Genomic DNA, 18,828 nt, shown 5'->3' with positions numbered 1-18,828 from the left:
ATATTAGATTCTGGAGGATTTAGAGAATTGTGGATTAAGGTGGGAAGGATTGATAGGGAGAACATAAACTGATTTGTACTTTAGAACTATTAGACTTGAGAGCCGAGTGGGAAGGGCAAGATACTTGAGAAAGGGAGTCTAATCAGGAGACTAGCAGTAATCAAGGCATTGAAAAGATGATGGCCTTCATGAATGGGGTGGCACTGTCTGGGTAGAAAAGATGATGTATATGAAAGTATTGAAAAAATAAAATCAATAGGACTTGGCAACTTAATAGATATGAGGAGTGAGAAGGAGTTGAAGACGACACCTACATTGCAAGTCTGGGTGACAAAGGAGGACATTGATATTCTTGAAAGAACAACCCTTGTGTTCCAATCTGGCAGATTGGGAGGATAGTAGTTACCTAGACATTATAGGGAAATTAAGAAGATGGGAGGATTTTAAAGAAAAAAATGAGTTTGGGGACATGTTGAGCTTTAAGCTGTCTAGAGGGTATCTAGATGTCCAATAAGTACTTGGGGATGTGAGACTGGATGTCAGGATGAAGGTTTGGATTCAGTAAGTAGATTTGAAATCATTACCATAATGAATATATATCAAATTGCTTACCAACCATGGTGGGGGGGGAGAAGAAAAGGATAAAGAAAATTCAGAACTAAATTTTTAATGAATGTAAAAATTGTCTTTACCTGCAAATAGGGAAAAAAATAAAATATTCTTTTAAAAAAGAAATCATTACTATATTCATTGAATCCAAGTAAATTGATGAAATCACTAAGTGAAATAACGTAGAAATAGAAGAGAGAACCGTAGAAGACTTCCATGGTTAATGGATATAATTTAGACTAAGATCCAATAAATGAGAAACACTTATGCCTGTAGGAAGAGAACCAGTTGAGAATAGTAGAACTGGAACCTAAAGAGAAGAAATTTTCAAGGAGAAAAGGTTGATCAACAATGGCAGTATTGCTAGAAAAAAAGAATGAGGATCAAGAAAAGGCCATTAGATTTACCAGTTAAAAGACATTTGGTTAAAGAGAACATTGTACATGTTAACAGTATTGTGAAGTTTAGAGAGCTAGGACAACTCTAGGAGACTTTCTGTGGACAATGCTATCCACATCCAGAGGAAGAAAAACAAAATGAAACAAAAAAAGCCTACAGATTCTGAATGAACATAATATATATATTTTAAAGAAATTTCTCTTGTTTTTCTTTCCTATTTCATGGTTTTCTTTCTTTTCCCTTAATCCTAATTCCTCTTATAGAAAGTGACTACTCTATAGACAGGTTAAATAGTCACCAGACTGTTCACCACTGAGGGAAGGGCGGTGGGAAGGGGGGGTGAAGGAAATTATGTAATTTAAAAATATGCAATATGCATACACATAAATATTAAAAAAAAACTTTTGTATCATGTTATTGGAAAAATAAAATATCAATTGGGGGGAAAAAAGGAGAGATACTTGATTACTTTGAAGAGAGCAGTTTCAGTTAGTAAGTATTGAGATTGGAAGCCAGACTGCAGAGTTAAGAGTGCAGTAGGAAAGATAGTGGAGTGGAGGCATGTATTGTAAACTCTCTTCTCAAGAAGTTTAGGAAGAAGAGGAAAAAGAAGAGCAAGAGGAGATACAGAATGATAGCAAGATTAAAAGGCTCAAATAAGGTGTTTTTTTTTAAAAAGGAAGGAAGTGTTAAGGATACTTTTGTAGGCAGTAGAGAAGCAACCATTATAAAGGGAGAGATTGGAGATTAGTGAGAGAATGAGGGGGCGATGTGTTAGAGAAGACTCGATGATTTAGGATCACTTGTGCTTGTTAGAAGGGTTTTCTTTGGCAAGGACAAGGGCCACCTTTTCATATGAGACTAGTAAAGAAAGAAATAGCAGCAGATTATTAGTGAGTTATGGGAAATGAATGAGGAAGGGGCAAAAGGGAGTCCTTGGAGAATTATCTCAATTTTTTTCATTAAAATTAGAATGTGTTAAATGATAGGAAGGGTCTAGTTGTGGTTATATATCATAAATTTGTAGTGGATCTCATCTGCATGGTTTTAGGATTTTCAGTAGTATGTGAATAGGAGTGAAAGCAGCAGATGATAGAAGTGATCTAATTCTGAGGATTGATAAGGGAAGATCTTTGATTAAAGGGGTAACGAATTGGAGAAGGGATGATAGTGTTGAATAAAATTCTGTTCTTGCTTTATGTAAATTTAAACATGCAAGTTAATGTAAAGAATTCTGGAAGAAATTCACATTAAAAAAATCTGATGTTAACTTTATATTATCTTGCTTCTCCCCTACCCCTTGAGCCCCCCACAAAAAAAATCAATAAGTTAAAGCATAGAGATCAGACAGGGGAAAAGACCTTTGCTCTATTCCATTATATAGCTAGCTAATCCTGTGTGTCTATCTTGAATTTGTCCTCACAGATTTCTGTCCCTGACCCCCTCACATAGCCTGCCCTCTTTTTTTCTGTGTCTGGTCCTAACATATCATTCTCCCATTTATTTTTCCTTTCCCTTATAGCCAGATCCCCATGGCCTGGACCTGGCCCCTTATCCTGTTTCTTTCTGTGAAAATTGAGTGAACCACACTGACTTCATCTGATGAGACAGTTTTGAACCTAGCTCATTTCCCTTTCTCTTCAGTTATGATCTGGTTCAATTTTTGCCTTGTGAATTGTGAGAAAATGTTATTGTATTGTTTAAACCTAGTCCTGCATGACTAGGAAGTTGACCACTTCTACCTGTTGCTTAGATATCCTTCCCTAAGGACCCATGTCATGGTGACCAGAAATCCAATCAGATCCAAAACAGTTTTCTCATAGTTAATAGATTTCAAACACTCTGTATGTCTTATCTGAAAATTGGTCCCACACTGGCCCATCAGTTGCTAATTCCTTGTTCCTTTGAATACAGATTGGAGAATAGGACACTTCTTTTTTCTGATTTCAAGGAATTGCATGTTTGCTCTACTCCTCCCAACTCAGAAAGACCCTAATCTTTCCTCCACTTCAAAATCAGATTACCTAATTACCCACATATTTCCACATAGCTGTGTTGTGAAAGAAGAGTCAGAACGAAAGTGAAAAAAATCATGAGAAAGAAAAATAGAAAGCAGATTTATAAAAGTGTATATAGTTCTTTCTCCAGATGTGGGTAACATTTTCTATCCAAATGTAAATGTCTTTAATTACTATATTGCTGAGAAGACCTAAGTCTATCATAGGTGATTGTGACACAGTTCTGCTGTCAATATGTAGTGTTGTCATGGTTCTGCTTGCTTCTCTCAACATCAGTTCGTAGAAGTTCAGATTTTTCTGAAATCTATCTACTTAATAATTTTTGCATAAGAATATAATTCCATCACATTCCTATACTATTAACTTGTTCAACCAGTCCTCAGTTGATTATGTCCATAATTCTTAATCTGTTTTTGGAACTATAATCCAGCCTACATTTCTTTCATCTTCATATACTCTATTATCTCCAGATACTTTATTAAGTACTTTGCCAAAATTTAAGGAAATTGAATTCATAGCTATGCAACTAGATATATGGGGAGGGGAAGGTGTTTTGTGTGTGTGTGTCTGTGTGTCTATCTCACATCTCCCCTAAACTACCAGCATAGCAATCCTGTTCAAGAAAAAAAAGACTAATCTGACATGGTTCTTACTAAGTTAGTACTGGCATTTTTTTTTAAATCACTGCTTCCTTTCTTAGGTTTTTTTAGCCATCTGTTTCATAATCCATATTAATCTATGACCAAGAATGACATTCAGACTCACTGAACTTTGATTAGCTTGCTGTCTTCCCCCCCTTTTTTTAAATTTGGAACATTTGTCTTTCAGCCCTTCAGCACCTCTCCCCTTTTCTCATTTTCCAAATATCACTCAGCAATCATAGTCAGCAATTCTTTCAGTACTTGAAGATATAGTTCTGAGAAACCTGGTGACTTGAATTCATTTTGCTTCTACATTAAATCTTTTGTTTTTTTCTTTTTAGTTGATGGCAGAAAAAGCAAAAGAAAAATAACAATGTGTACTTTTCCATCTTCTCCCTTTTTAAGATATCACCAATCCATCCAATTCAGGCAGTACTTTTGTCCTTTCCTTGGGCTTCTTCTTTTCCTTGACATAATTTTTAAAAATAAAAGCATTGTTGTCCTTAACTTTCTTCACTACCCTTAACTCATTATGAACTTTAACACATTAATACTATTCCTTTTTTTAAAATTGGATGTAAATTTTTTAAAAAGTTAGCAAAAATCTATTTTCCCCTTCCACTCACTACCATTTAAAAGAAGGAAAAACCTTATTAAAAAAGGCATAGTTGGCGACTTCCAGCCAAGATGGCAGAGAGAAGACAGGCACAGTTCTAAAGTCTCCTGATTTTTCCCCATCTATCATATGAAATAAACCTCTTGACAGAAATCCAACCCACAAAACCCAGAAAAAAAAAGGCAGGAGAAAGAACATCTCTACCTCAGGATTTGTCTCCTGCAGCAGCATTAGGCGAATTCGGGCAGGTGAGTCTCCTAATCAACCCTGGATCAGCCAGATTAGTGGCTGAATTGGAGCCAGGGAGTCTGAGGCCTGAGAGCCAGAGCTGCTGGATCAGTGGTGGGGCTAGACAGCTGGGGCTTGAGTCAACTAGGGAGCAGAGGCACTGGTGTTGGTGCTGTCCCTCTGGAGCTTGCTGACAGGGCTGGGGGTAGAATTCAGGTGCAGGAGAGCTACAGACACCATTCCTGGGCTTCTCTGGTCTGAGGAACTCTGAGTCCATGCCTCCATTGCAGCTAAGGCCTCTTGCCAGAACAAATACAATCACAGACTACTTCTGCCTCAGGCACAGGTGTATGAGCAGAAGAACCAGCCCAGCTGACAACAGGGAGAGGAATGACCTCAAAGGAGGGTAAATCCCACCATTGATTGAAGGCAAAAGGATTCAATAGCTCCAACCCCCTCCCTTCAAGCTAAGGGAAAAGGCCTCAATCAAGGTCACAGACATTCCAGAGAAAGCAACCAGCACCTCCTACTGGCCAGCCAGAGAAATTGCACTCAGTGAGTAAAGCCTCTAGTGATCCCAAGTCCCTGTGAACCAGCCCCTCCTCAACTCAAGGTCTTAGCAAAATGAAAAAGGGTCAGTGGAAAGGTGGAGCCATAGAAAAATTCTTGGAAGGACAAGACCCTAACTCAGAGAGACCTAGAACCACCGAGGAGAATACGATCTGATCTTCAGTACAGAAAGACTTCCTTGAAGAAATAAGGAAGGAGTTAAAAATCAACTGGAAAATTTGGGGGAGACAATTAATACCTTGCAACAAGAAAATAAATCCTTAGAAAATACAATTGGACAAATACAAAATGAGAACAAATGTCTCAGATCCTCAATTGGACAAATACAAAATGAGAATAATTCTCTCAGATCCTCAATTGGGCAAATGCAAAAAAGAAAATAATTCTCTCAAAACCTCAGTTTGTCAAATGAAAAGCTCTTTCAAAAGTAGAATTAACCAATTGGAAAAGGAGTTGAAAAAGGTTAATGAATAAAACTCCTCCCTAAAAAAATGAATGGAATCTGCAGAAACTAATGACTCCATGAGACAGCAAGAGCCAGTTAAACAAAATCAAAAAAATAGAAAAAATAGAAGAAAATGTAAACCACTGACTTCGAGAATAGGTCAAGGAGGGACAACCTGAGACTTATTGGACTTCCTGAAAACATTGAAGAAAAAAAAGCCTGGACTTAATATTACAGGATCTAGTGATGGAAAACTGCCCTGATATCATGGAACCAGAGGGCAAAGTAGTTATTGAAAGACTGCATTGATCCCCTCCAGAAAAAGATCCTAAAATGAAAACACTAAGGAATGTTGTGGCCAAATTCGAGAACTATCAGATAAAAGAGAAAATCCTGCAAGCATCCAGAAAGAAACAATTTAAATATCAAGGAGCCACAGTAAGGATTACACAGGATTTGGCCTCATCAACATTAAGGGATCCAAGGGCCTGGAATGAAATATTTTGAAGAGCAAGGGAGCTTGAAATGCAGCCAAGAATCCAGTGTCCTGCAAAGCTGAGCCTTCTCTTCCAGAGAAAAAGATTGACATTTAACAAAATAGAAGAATTCCAAAAATTCCTGATGAAAAGACCAGAGCTAAATACAAAATTTGGACATCAAACAGGAGGTTCAAGAGACACATGAAAAGGTAAAAAAAAAGGGGAGGGGGTGGTAAAAGAAAAAAAACTGCTATCCAATAAGTTGAAACTGGCTATATCCCAGCATGGGGAAAAAGATTCTCATAAATCTTGAGAATTGTAAATCTAACAGAGAATATACCTAGCCAGAAGTGATGGACATTTATGACTTATCCATGAGGCTGCTATCCAGTGAGATGCAACTGGCTTTAATGCTACTTGGGAGAAAGACTCTAATTTTAAACTCCCAAGAATTTTAACTCTGTTAGATAGAATGTATTTAGCTAGAAGTGACAGATACTCAGAATTTTCTATGACTCAGATAGAATGATCGAAAAAACACTACCTCCTTAAAAAAGGGGACAGGAAGGAGACGGGAGGAGGGAGGGGATTGAATGGCATAAATCACATTACACTAAGAGGTACAAAATACCTATGGTAATAGAGGGGAAGAAGGGAGGAGATGAGAAACACCTGAATCTTCTTCTCATCAGAGTTGGCCTAAAGTCAACTTACACATACTTAGGTAACTTAAAAAAACATCTAACCTTTCAAGTATTATAAGGGGAAAGGGGGGGGGGGAATGGAGAAAGGAAGGGGGAGGAGGAAAAAGGGGAACTAAGAAAAGGAATGGAAGAGAAAAGGGAAAGGAGAAAGAAAGGGGAGGGAGTGATATAGGAGGGCAAAACATACTGAGGGGGGGTGGTATTCACAAACAAAATACTGGGGAATACAGATAAAGGGGGGGAAGGGGGAAAATACAAACAGGGGAGATAGCATGGAGGGCAATAAAGAATGAATAATTATAACTTTGAATGTGAATGGGTTGAACTCTCCCTTAAAACTTGAAGCAAATAGCAGAGTGGATTAAAAACCAGAATCCTACAATATGCTGCTTACAAGAAACTCATTTGAAGCAGAGAGATACATATAGAGTAAGGTAAAAGGTTGGAGCAAAATATATTTTGCTTCAGCTGAAGTGAAAAAAGCAGGTGTAGCAATCCTTATCTCAGACAAAGCAACTGCAAAAATAGATAACATTAAAAGCGATAACGAAGGAAACTCTATCCCCCTAAAAGGTACCATAGACAATAAAGTTATTTCACTACTGAATATATATGCACCCAATGCAATAACATCCAAATTCTTAGAGGAGAAGCTTGAAAGAACTACAGGAAGACATAGCAAAACTCTACTAGTGGGAGACCTCAAGCTCCCACTCTCAGATCTAGATAAATCGAATCATAAAATAAACAAGAAAGAAGTTAAGGAGATAAATAGATGTTAGCAAAGCTAGATATGGTAGACTTATGGAGGAAATTGAATGGGGATAGAAAGGAATATACCTTTCTCTCTGCAGTACATGGAACTTATACAAAAATTGACCATGTACTAGGACATAAAAACCTAACGATCAACTGCAGAAAGGCAGAAATAGTGAATACATCTTTCTCAGATCACAATGCAATAAAAGTCATATGTAATATTGGGCCAAGGAGATATAGGCCCAGAACCAATTGGAAACTGAATAATCTCATTTTAATGAATGAGTGGATCAAAAAACAAATTATAGAAAGAATTAACCATTTTATCCTTAGATGATGACAATAATGAAACAACATACCAAAACCTATGGGATTCATTCCAAGTGGCTCTCAGGGGATATATTATAGCTTTAAATGCTTACATGAATAAATTGGAGAAAGAGGAAATCAATGAACTAAACATGCAACTAAAAACATTAGACAAGGAACAAATTTAAAATCCCCAATTAAATACCAAATTAGAAATTCTAAAAATTACAGGAGAAATTAATAAAATCAAAAGCAAAAAACTATTGAATTAATAAATAAAAACAAAAGTTTGTTTTTATGAAAAAACCAATAAAATTGACAAACCTCTGGTCAATTTGATTTAAAAAAAGGAAAGAAGAAAACCAACTTGCTAGTATGATAAATGAAAAAGGTGAACTCAACACCAGTGAGGCGAAAATTAAAGTAATAATTCGACATTATTTTGCCCAACTCTATGCCAATAAATTTGATAATCTAAGTCAAATGGATGAATATTTACATAAATATAAGTTGCCCAGGTTAAATGAAGAGGAGATTAAATACCTAAACAACCCTGTCTCAGTAAAAGAAATTCAACAAGCAATCATTGAACTCCCTAAGAAAAAATCTCCAGGGCCTGATGGATTCCCAAGTGAATTTTACCCAACATTTAAGAAACAACTGGTTCCAATTCTGTATAAACTCTTTGGAAAAACAGGGCAAGATATAACTCTGCCTAACTCTTTCTATGAAACCAATATGGTGCTGTTACCTAAACCAGGAAGAGTTAAAACAGAGAAAGAAAATTATAGACCTATCTCCCTGATGGATATAGATGCAAAAATCTTAAATAAAATCTTAGCAAAACAATTACAACCAGTTTATCACTAGGATAATACATTATGATCAAGTAGGATTTATCCCAGGAATGCAGGGCTGGTTCAATATTAGGAAAACTGTTAGTATACTCAATTATATCAACAACAAACCTATCAGAAATTATGTGATCATATCAATAGATGTTGAAAAAGCTTTTGACAAAAAAAAATCCATTCCTGCTAAAAACACTAGAGATTATAGTAATAAATGGACTGTTCCTTAGAATAATTAGCAGTATCTGCTTGAAACCATCAACAAGCATTATATTCAATGTTGAGTGGGTAGAGTCATTCCCAATAAGATCAGGGGTGAAACACGAGTGCTCGTTATCACCACTACTATTCAATATCTTATTAGAAATGTTAGCTTCAGCAGTTAGAGAGGAAAAAGAAATTGAAGGAATTGGAATTGGGAAGGAAGAGACAAAACTCTCACTCTTTGTAGATGACATGATGGTCTACCTAGAGAATCCCAAGAAATCATCTAAAAAACTACTGGAAACAATTAACAATTTTAGCAAATTTGCAGGTTATAAAATAAACCCTCATAAATCCTCAAATTTTCTATTTATATATATGTATAGCAAGATACAGCAGGAAGAGCCAGAAAGAGAAATCCCATTCAAAGTAACCCCAGACAATAAAAAATACCTGGGAGTTTATTTGCCAAGGCAGACTCAGAAACTTTTTGAAAACAATTATAAAACAATTCTCACACAAATTAAATCAGATTTAAATAACTGGGCAAATATCAACTGCTCAAGGTTAGGTGGAGCTAATATAATACAAATGACAATTCTACCAAAACTAAGTTACTTGTTTAGTGCCCTACCTGTCAAAATTACAAAAATTACAAAAAATTACTTTAATGAGTTAGGAAAAATTGTAAGTCCATTCATATGGAGAAATAATAAGTCAAGAATTTCCTGGAACTTAATGAAAAAAAAAAGTGCAAAAGAAGGGCCTTTAGCCCTACCTGATCTAAAATATGTTATAAAGCATCAGTCATCAAAACTGTTTGGTATTGGCTAAGAAATAGAGTGGTGGACCAGTGGAATAGACTAGGTGCAAAAGCAGGAGACGATTATAGTAATCTGCTGTTTGATAAACCCAAAGAGTCCAGCTATTGGGATAAAAACTATCTCTTTGATAAAAACTCCTGGGAAACTTGGAAGTCAGTATGGAAGAAACTTAGGTTAGACCAACACCTCACACCCTTTACCTAGATAAGATCCAAATGGCTACAGGATTTAGGCATAAAAAAAAAAAATACTATAAGCAAATTAGAAAATCAAGGACTAGTTTACCTGTCAGATCTATGGAAAGGGGAGCAGTTTATGACTAAGGAAGTGTTGGAGAACATCACCAAAAACCAACTAGATGATTTCGATTACATTAAAGTAAAATGTTTTTGCACAGATAAAACTACTGTAACCATGATCAAAAGAAATGTAGCAAATTGGGAAACAATCTTTACTACTAATGATTCTGACAAAGGACTCATTTCTAAAATATACAGAGAACTGAGTCATATTTTTAAAACAAAAAGCCATTTCCCAATTGACAAATGGTCAAAGGATATGCAAAGGCAATTTACAGATGAGGTGATCAAAGAAATTCATAGCCATATGAAAAATTGCTCTAAATCATTAATTATTAGAGGAATGCAAATCAAAGCTTCTCTGAGTTACCACCTCACATCTCTCAGACTGTCCAATATGACCAGAAAGGATAATGATCATTGTTGGAAGGGCTGTAGGAAATCTGGCACACTGTTACACTGTTGGTGGAGTTGTGAACTCATCCAACATTTCTGGAGAGAAATTTGGAATTATGCCTAAAGGGCAACAAAAATGACCATACCCTTTGACCCAGCAATACCACTACTGGGTCTATACCCTGAAGAGATGATGAAAAAGGGTAAAAACATCATTTATACAAAAATATAGCAGCCCTGTTTGTGGTGGCAAAAAATTGGAAATCAAATAAATGTCCTTCCATTGGGGAATGGCTTAGCAAACTGTGATATATGTATGTCATGGAACACTATTGTTCTATTAGAAACCAGGAGGGATGGGATTTCAGGGAAGCCTGGAGGGATTTGGATGAGCTGATGCTGAGTGAGATGAGCAGAACCAGAAAAAACACTGTACACCCTAACAACAACATCGGGGTGATGTTCAACCTTGGAGGACTCACTCATTCTATCAGTGCAACAATCAGGAACAATTTTGGGCTGCCTGCGAAGGAGAGTGCAATTTGTATCTAGATAAATAGCTCGGGAGTTTGAATAAAGTTCAAGGACTATTCCCTTTAATTTTGGAATAAAACCAGATACCTTATTGTCTGATCTTGTTATCTCTTAGACTTTTTGTCTCTTCCTTAAGGATATGATTTCTCTCTCATCACACTCAATTTGGATCAATGTACAACATGGAAACAAAGTAAAGACTGACAGATTGCTTTCAGTGGGGGGGGGAGTAAGATGGGGGGAAATTGTAAAACTCAAATATCTTTTATAAAAATAAATAAAAAATGCATAGTCAATCAAAATAAATTCACACATTATTCCTGCCCCAAAAGTACATATATCATTCTTATTCCTTCATATAACATCTCTTTATAAGTAGAAGTAGATCCTTTGGAATCATGGTTAGACTTTGCATCGATCAGATTTCTTAAGTCTTTCAAAGTTATTTGGTTTTATAGTATTATTGTTCTATAAATCCTGGTTGAGCTTCCTTCACTCTGCAGAATTTTTATTTTCCTTTACCTTTGTCAATCTGATGGATATGAAATGAATCATTAGTGTTTGTTTAATTTATATTTTTCCTAGTTTTTAGTTTCCTATTTTTATAGAAAGAAGACTGTGAAGAGAGGATGGCAATAGGTTATGAAAATCTATATTTGCCAAATGACACCTGAAGGTGTCAGGTTGCTACAAGGAGTGGATATGTTCCGATCTTCACTTTAGGGGGGAAAAGTCATTGGTAGCTGAATAGAGGACAGATTGGAGTAGAGAGAAACTTAGAGCAGGTAAACCAGTTACAAGATTTTGCCTTAATTCAGATGAAAAATGATCCATACCTAATCTAGGGTTAAGACTTATGAATGGTGATAAGGAAATTTATAGGACATATTGTAAAGGTAAAAATGACAAGATTTGGTGACCCCACATTAGATATGTGTGACAAAATTTTGGCATAGCGGACATCAGCATGGATGATTGGTAGAATAGTAGTGTCCTCAACAATAATTGTTTTAGAAGAATTAAGGATTGGGGAGGGAGGGATTTGAATATAGTGCACTCTGTTTTATACTTGTTGATTCTTACAGGCTTCCTTGAAAATTCTGTTTCTATACATTAAAGTTTTTAGGTAGAGAAAAATGCATGACCAACTCAGGAGGGAGAGCAGGGCTGTATACATATACATATGCATATGCATATATATATACACATACATATACATATACACATATATATATATATATATATATACACACACCTCTAAAGGTCATTTACATAAATATGATCATTGAATCAGTGAGAGCTAATGAGGTCACCAAATGAAATATTATTGAGGGAGAAGAGTAAGAGGCATAGGACTGAAGTAGGGGTGTTTTGCAGGGGGAGGGTGTTTCAGATAGTTAATGGACATGTTACTCAAGTAATAAAAAAAATGTCCCTTGCACCCATCAGGTTTCTTGTCTGAGACTTTGTAATGTTCGGCAATGCTTTGTAGTTTATTTCTGATGGCAGTCTTTGTATCCATTTATTGCATTAGATTGGATAGTCTGACCACCAACTTTGATAAGTCTATGGAAATTTTGCATCATATTTTGGAAATAGTCTAAAGAGGATAGCGAACCTCTCTGCTAATACCATGTCTGCCAAAAATTCTCACACCCTCCCTCCCCAAAATAAAAAAAAATAAATCAGCAGGAAATCACAAATGACCCTGATCTTCTATTCTTTCTCTAAGCCTTACTGGAGGGATTTGGCAGTCACCTTTAAGATTCTTTGATGATCAAACAGCTGCTTCTTCTTCATAACATCCAGTAGTTTCCTTTTAAGGAAAAATCCATTTTTAACTTAGCTAGGAGGGTTCTATGGTCCTGCTTCTCTATATTCTACTCTTCTGCTTCCTAACATGTCAAAATTTACCTCTGCCTTTTTCTTGTTTTCACATTGAAGTTCTTCTATATGTTTAAGGAACATTTCATTGTCACAGATAACTTGTGCTCTCTTTTACCTTCTTTTCTAGAAGAAAAAGAAGACTGACTCTGAACTTAGAAAGCAAACATGTGCCCATAGCAAATATATAAATATTGTACTCATTAAGCTCGCCATACTTAATGGAACTGAGATCCACAGTTCTTGCCTTTCTTCTTAGTATGCCCATTACAGAACAGCTACAGTAAATTGCTTTTGAGATATTAAAACTCTTAACAACTCTTGAGCATTTCTTTAGGATTTCCTAACATCTTAATCAACAACCCCAACTTTGTTTCCTTTCCTTTCCCTTTCCCTTGTCTAACAAATTTATTTTACATGCTTTGTCTCACTAAGTTATTTTTTTTAAATCTTTTCATCTTTTCTTCTCTAGTTCAAGTTCTTTTTTTGCTTCTATGGCCTTATGCTTTTCAGTTTCTTCTCTGAGATGTCTTTGAATCCTTTTCCTATTTCAGATTGAGGCTTTCTCTTTTACTTCTATCTCTTCTTAGATCTTTTTCCTTGGTTCTCTTTTCCATTCCATTCCCATCAAACTGAGTCCTTATCTCAAAACTTTAAATTTCTCCAATCCTTCCAATTATCTCCTCAAATCTCATTTCAAGCCTCCAAACTCACTTTTAAAATTCATTATTATTTTCATATTCATTCATTGATTTCATATTCATTTTCCTTTTTGTTTTTTCATCAGTCTTGTCTTTAAGAAGAAAAAAAAGTAGTCTATTTGTTAAATTGTATTCTATTTCTGTTCATTCTGTCATGATCTGTTATGCATTAGAAAGTTAGTCTATACTTATAATGAGGATAGAACCAAAATTTGCCAGCATACAACAAAAAAGAATAATCTGCAGAATCTTCTTATATGATCTTATGGCAAATGAAGCCTTCTACAGAAAGTTAAATGAGTCAAATTAGTCAGAAGATGCTTCTCTTATATAGTATATAGCAGGTCCTATATATAGATCCACGGATGGATCTTTCAATTTATAAAATGAATCCTACAATACCACAAAAAGCTAATTAGTCTACTGAAAGCCTTGAGCCAATTAGCCAGATAACTACTAAAGAGAAAATGGGAACTGAGAATATCTAATCAATTCATTACTGTCAGATAATACCACTGTATATAGTATTTTAAAGGCCTGATAAAAGTTCATTTTTATGGTGCTTATTGGCAAAACAGTTTTTTCTATTCAGGAAACTAAAAATTACATGTTTTAGTTCAAAAACTACATTAAGATAATTGAGAAAACTTTCTAATTGTAAAATAATTATCTTTCAAATCTTACAAAATTAGTTTCACAGTTTTTGGGTAGAATTAAATTAATATCACTTTTTTCCTTAAATGAAACATGTATTCAAGAATAAAGAGAAATGCAAAAACAATTTTCATTTTGTTTGAGATGTGCTTTTTTCTCTGATTTTGTTTTTTTTTTTAATAATTTTTATCATAGAGTTATTGAGCTAACAGGAGATGTGACCCCTGATATGAAATCCATTGCCCAAGCTGACCTTATTGTCACTACACCAGAAAAATGGGATGGAATCAGTAGAAGCTGGCAGAACAGGAGCTATGTTAAAAAAGTTGCCATTCTCATTATAGATGAGATCCATCTGCTAGGTGAGTGCCATTTTATATAATGCTGATTTAGAAACCCTGACTTTCATGCATAGAACTGTCAGGGTCAGACCTTGTTAAATGATTAATGTACATTCCTCTTATTTCCTAGGGGATGAAAGAGGCCCAGTTCTAGAGGTTATTGTATCTCGAACTAACTTCATCTCTTCTCACACGGAAAAGCCTGTTAGAGTAGTTGGATTGTCTACTGCATTAGCTAATGCCAGAGACCTTGCTGACTGGCTCAATATTAATCAGGTATGTGAAATCCTTACAAATATAACATTTAAACAGCTTTAGTCCTCAGAGGAATTGACATAGAAGTAGCACTATGACATTATAAACCTTAGCATAAACAGAAGTAACATTTTTCTTTACATTTACTTTAGATGGGATTGTTCAACTTCAGGCCATCAGTTCGTCCAGTTCCCCTGGAAGTTCATATTCATGGTTTCCCAGGTCAACATTACTGTCCTCGTATGGCTAGTATGAATAAACCTGCATTTCAGGGTAAGCTGCAAGTGTTTGGGATGAGCTATAACCAATTTAAATAGTAGAATTCAAGACATTTTCATACTGTGTCCTTGAAGTGGGAGGGATTGCTAAAGCTTCTGCAAATATTATAAAACCATTTGTCTAAATTCTTCAGGAATACAAACATCTGTGGAATTGATTAACTATTAAAATAGAGAGATTTCATAAATGATAATATTTTTGCTGTTAACTATATTAAAATAATAGCTACAAAAATATATATTTAAAAACAATAAAAATTGTTCATAGCATTAATCTGTCAATATGTTTTCAGATATCACTTATTAGCTTTACAAAATGAGCAGAAGTTGTAAGTCAAGCAAACATTACATAATTATAATTTCAAAACAGTATCATATTTTAGAATTTTATTAGAATTAGAATTTTCAGGGCTTTCAAAAATATTACTAGTCTTTTTTTTCCTTTTACTTAGCAAGGGAAAAAAGCCTGATACATTTAAGAACAACCCTCTGATTTTATTGAAACATGTTTTGTTTTGTTTGCATAAAGAATATTTATTATGTCAATTAAAAATAACTTACAAAATAAATTCTGCAATGGGAACTGCTGTTATTGTGAGGTAGCAGTTGTGAGGTGACTTTTTAGCTGCTGTAATTAGCCTTATGACAGAGGCAAAGTATTGATTGTGAACTAGAGACCAATCTTGGCAGTTCAGATTATTTACACCTCGACAGAAGCATTGTACAAAATCACTAATGAACGATAAATTTGCCCAGAGCTGTTCAACCACACCTGTTCCTATCATAAGAAAAATCCATTAGATGTTGAATTTACAGGGGGAGGGGGATGCAATCATGATTATATATAAACTACACATATTTTCCTCATGTACATGCAATTTAAGATATTATGGCTATGAAATTATTTGCCAGAATCTTACCATTTAGTATATTAATACACAGTATTAGATACTGAACAAGGGAAAGAATACATTTTCTTTTTATAATTTATTAGTCTGATTGGTTATGGATATCTAAAGGATGTCTACAGAACAATAATTAGAGAGAAGTTTTCCATATAATATAAATCATTTAAAAATATCTGTAATATTTATACAGTGCTAGAGGTGATTTCTTCATAGCAGTTAGACTTATAAACTGTTTATTATACCTGTAGTGGGTCACTGTATTTCATTAAGTCTGGAAATATGATTTTATGATGGCTTTATTTCTTGTGGGTTTCATATAAATATTGTTAAGGTCATGTCAGCATTTCCATTGTAAACCTTATTTCTTAGCTCATAAAAACATCTGCAGCCTACCATGTTTCATTTTTTTTATATATTTATATATTTAGAAAAATAACTGACTACACAAGACATAAAAATTAATTTTTGTTTTTTCCATTTTATTAAGATTTTGAAGCATATGTAGAGGTGGGGAAAAGCATTTCCAGTTTGGTAAATGATTTAGTCTTGTTTGAGAGTACATTTTAAATGAGATTAGATCCACAAAATGTTCCTTACTCTTAGCTAAATGGCAAAGTATCCACTTCATTCTTCCTTATTTGATACATAGGCCTTCATGACATACATAGTCTCATTTACATACATTCAGGATCATGGAGAGGCACATACATACTTTGTTTAAAATTCACCCTTATGCACACTTTCTCACAAAAAACATGTACACATTCTCAAATATTCCTCTACTATTTTTCCCTATGCTATACTTTGTACATGGGATGGAATCATGTGAAAAGGATCATTTAATAATTGTTTCACTGTCCTTATAACATGTAATGATCCATCAGATCACACTCCACAACATTAATTCTACCCTCCCCACAATCCAAGTGCTTCTAATATAACCATTCTCAGACCAGGAATTGAAAACCACAACAGAAGAATGAATCCCCTAGCCTAATTCTATGTACAGACTCTTAAGTGTCCCCCCCCCCCCTTCCTTTTATGGTTAAAATTTAGGCTTAGAGCAAAAACTGTTGCCTAGTTCTCTTTCTAGTCTTGATAATCCTCCAATGTAAGCAATTTGCCTTCTATAGAGAATCACCCCCTCCTTAAACTATCACTTTATGAAAATCATGGAGACTTTCAGCACTTCAAGTTTCTACCCAACCCAGAGCATACACTGAAAAAAGAACCTGGAGATCCAATCACATTGGCACCAAAGAGTAATGTAGTTTCAGTTTGATGTCATTTCCATTTGTTCTCAGGTATAAGGCTAAATTTCATTAGGAAAAAAAAGAACACTGGACTAGGAGATCAAAGACATCATTCTCATTCTTTACTGTTAGGTGTATTACCTTGTGCAGATTTCTCAATGCTCTCTCTAGACCTTAGTTTCCACATTTGTAAAGTGATGAGACTTGATTTAATCCCTCCATAGCTAATGCTTAATGAATTTTATGATTAAAATTATGAATGTTTATTGATTTGAACACATGTGATATTACTATCAGTGTACTTTCATGAATAATATATGAAGAAATGCATATTCTGACTTACTTTGAAATATAATGGAAATTGTGAAAGGAAAATTGTGGATTTTTTTTCTCCTATGACTTTTCAATAGCAATTAGAAGCCATTCACCAGCGAAACCTGTTCTAATATTTGTGTCATCTCGACGTCAAACTCGTCTTACAGCATTAGAATTGATAGCTTTTCTCGCTACAGAAGATGATCCTAAACAATGGTTGAACATGGATGAAAGAGAGGTAGAAAATTTATTCTTCTCTTCCATGCATATGTTTATGGGTGGGTGGGTGTGTGTGTGTGTGTGTGTGTGTGTGTGTGTGTATAAAATTATATATACACATATATATATGTACATAAATTGTTTTTCATTTGATTTTTATCTATTTCCAACATTAAAACTGAAATGGAAGTTTATTAATTTATTCCTTTAAATGGTCTTGAATTATTTCAGTAATTCTTTTGTCTTACGTTAATAAGAAATAAGCATAATTAACCATAATTATATAATGGATTTTGTTTTATCTTTTTTTGCCTAGTCTTGAAACAAATCTCTTACCATATAGCATATGGGAGGTTTGCTATCCAGCCAGTAAAATGTAAATCTTTTGAGATCAGAGACTATAATCTTTTGTCTTTGTACTCTTAGTGCTTACCAGTCATCAGTCAACAGTCAACAAGACTTTATTAGGCATCCACTTTGTGCCACTAAGTTTTTTGGTGTTAAAACCAATTTATTATTATATTCTAGAAGGTACATATAATAGAATTAGGAGAAATCTCCAAAGAATCTATGATTTCATCAACATGGGGAATTTATGTGGTTATTTCATCCATCTATCAGCACAGATCCTAGATCTCAACTTCTTCTGTAACTATGCTATTCCTTAGCAATACTCTATTGACCCACATGGAGATTAAGTGGTTTGTAAGATCGTACTTCCAGCATGCATTGTAGAGGCTAATTCAACTTATGAAAATCTTTGCTTATTCCGATAGCTTTGGCAAAAGCAAAAGTACAGGAAAACCTTTGACAAGTTCATGTATTATCTTGTTTGACTCAAATACTCTTCATTCTGTGCAGTAAGCACTGAGTATAAGTTACTATATGAGGCACATTGGAGAAGGAGTATATACGAAGATAAACAGTCTAGATTTTATATTTTGAATTTGTTATCAGTGTAGAAAAATAATTTTAGACACTGTTTTCTTTAAATTATAAACATTTATTTATTTATGCTAAACCCTGTAATAGATGCTGATGTGGATAAAGTTGTAGTTCCTGACCTCAAAGATTTTTTACTTTAGTAAGGGAATATGACACACAAAATTGACCATAAAGTACATTAGAGGTACAA

The 18,828-nt window shown here is 34.7% G+C and overlaps 1 protein-coding gene across 4 annotated transcripts in view; it reads left to right on the top strand.

Moving 5' to 3' along the window:
- Positions 1-18,828, top strand: part of ASCC3 (activating signal cointegrator 1 complex subunit 3) — a 379,520-nt gene that overhangs the window by 222,302 nt on the left and 138,390 nt on the right. For all 4 annotated transcript variants that reach the window (XM_074187242.1, XM_074187239.1, XM_074187240.1 and 1 more), the window contains 4 exons: positions 14,320-14,486; positions 14,596-14,741; positions 14,873-14,993; positions 17,570-17,712. In XM_074187242.1, the coding sequence (XP_074043343.1) occupies positions 14,320-14,486; positions 14,596-14,741; positions 14,873-14,993; positions 17,570-17,712 (577 nt within the window). The remainder of the gene's footprint in view (positions 1-14,319; positions 14,487-14,595; positions 14,742-14,872; positions 14,994-17,569; positions 17,713-18,828) is intronic.

Source organism: Macrotis lagotis, chromosome 5, assembly GCF_037893015.1.
Source record: "Macrotis lagotis isolate mMagLag1 chromosome 5, bilby.v1.9.chrom.fasta, whole genome shotgun sequence".
Lineage (NCBI taxonomy): Eukaryota > Metazoa > Chordata > Mammalia > Peramelemorphia > Peramelidae > Macrotis > Macrotis lagotis.
Note: the sequence above shows the minus strand (reverse complement) of the source record. Positions and strands in the feature narration are given on the sequence as shown.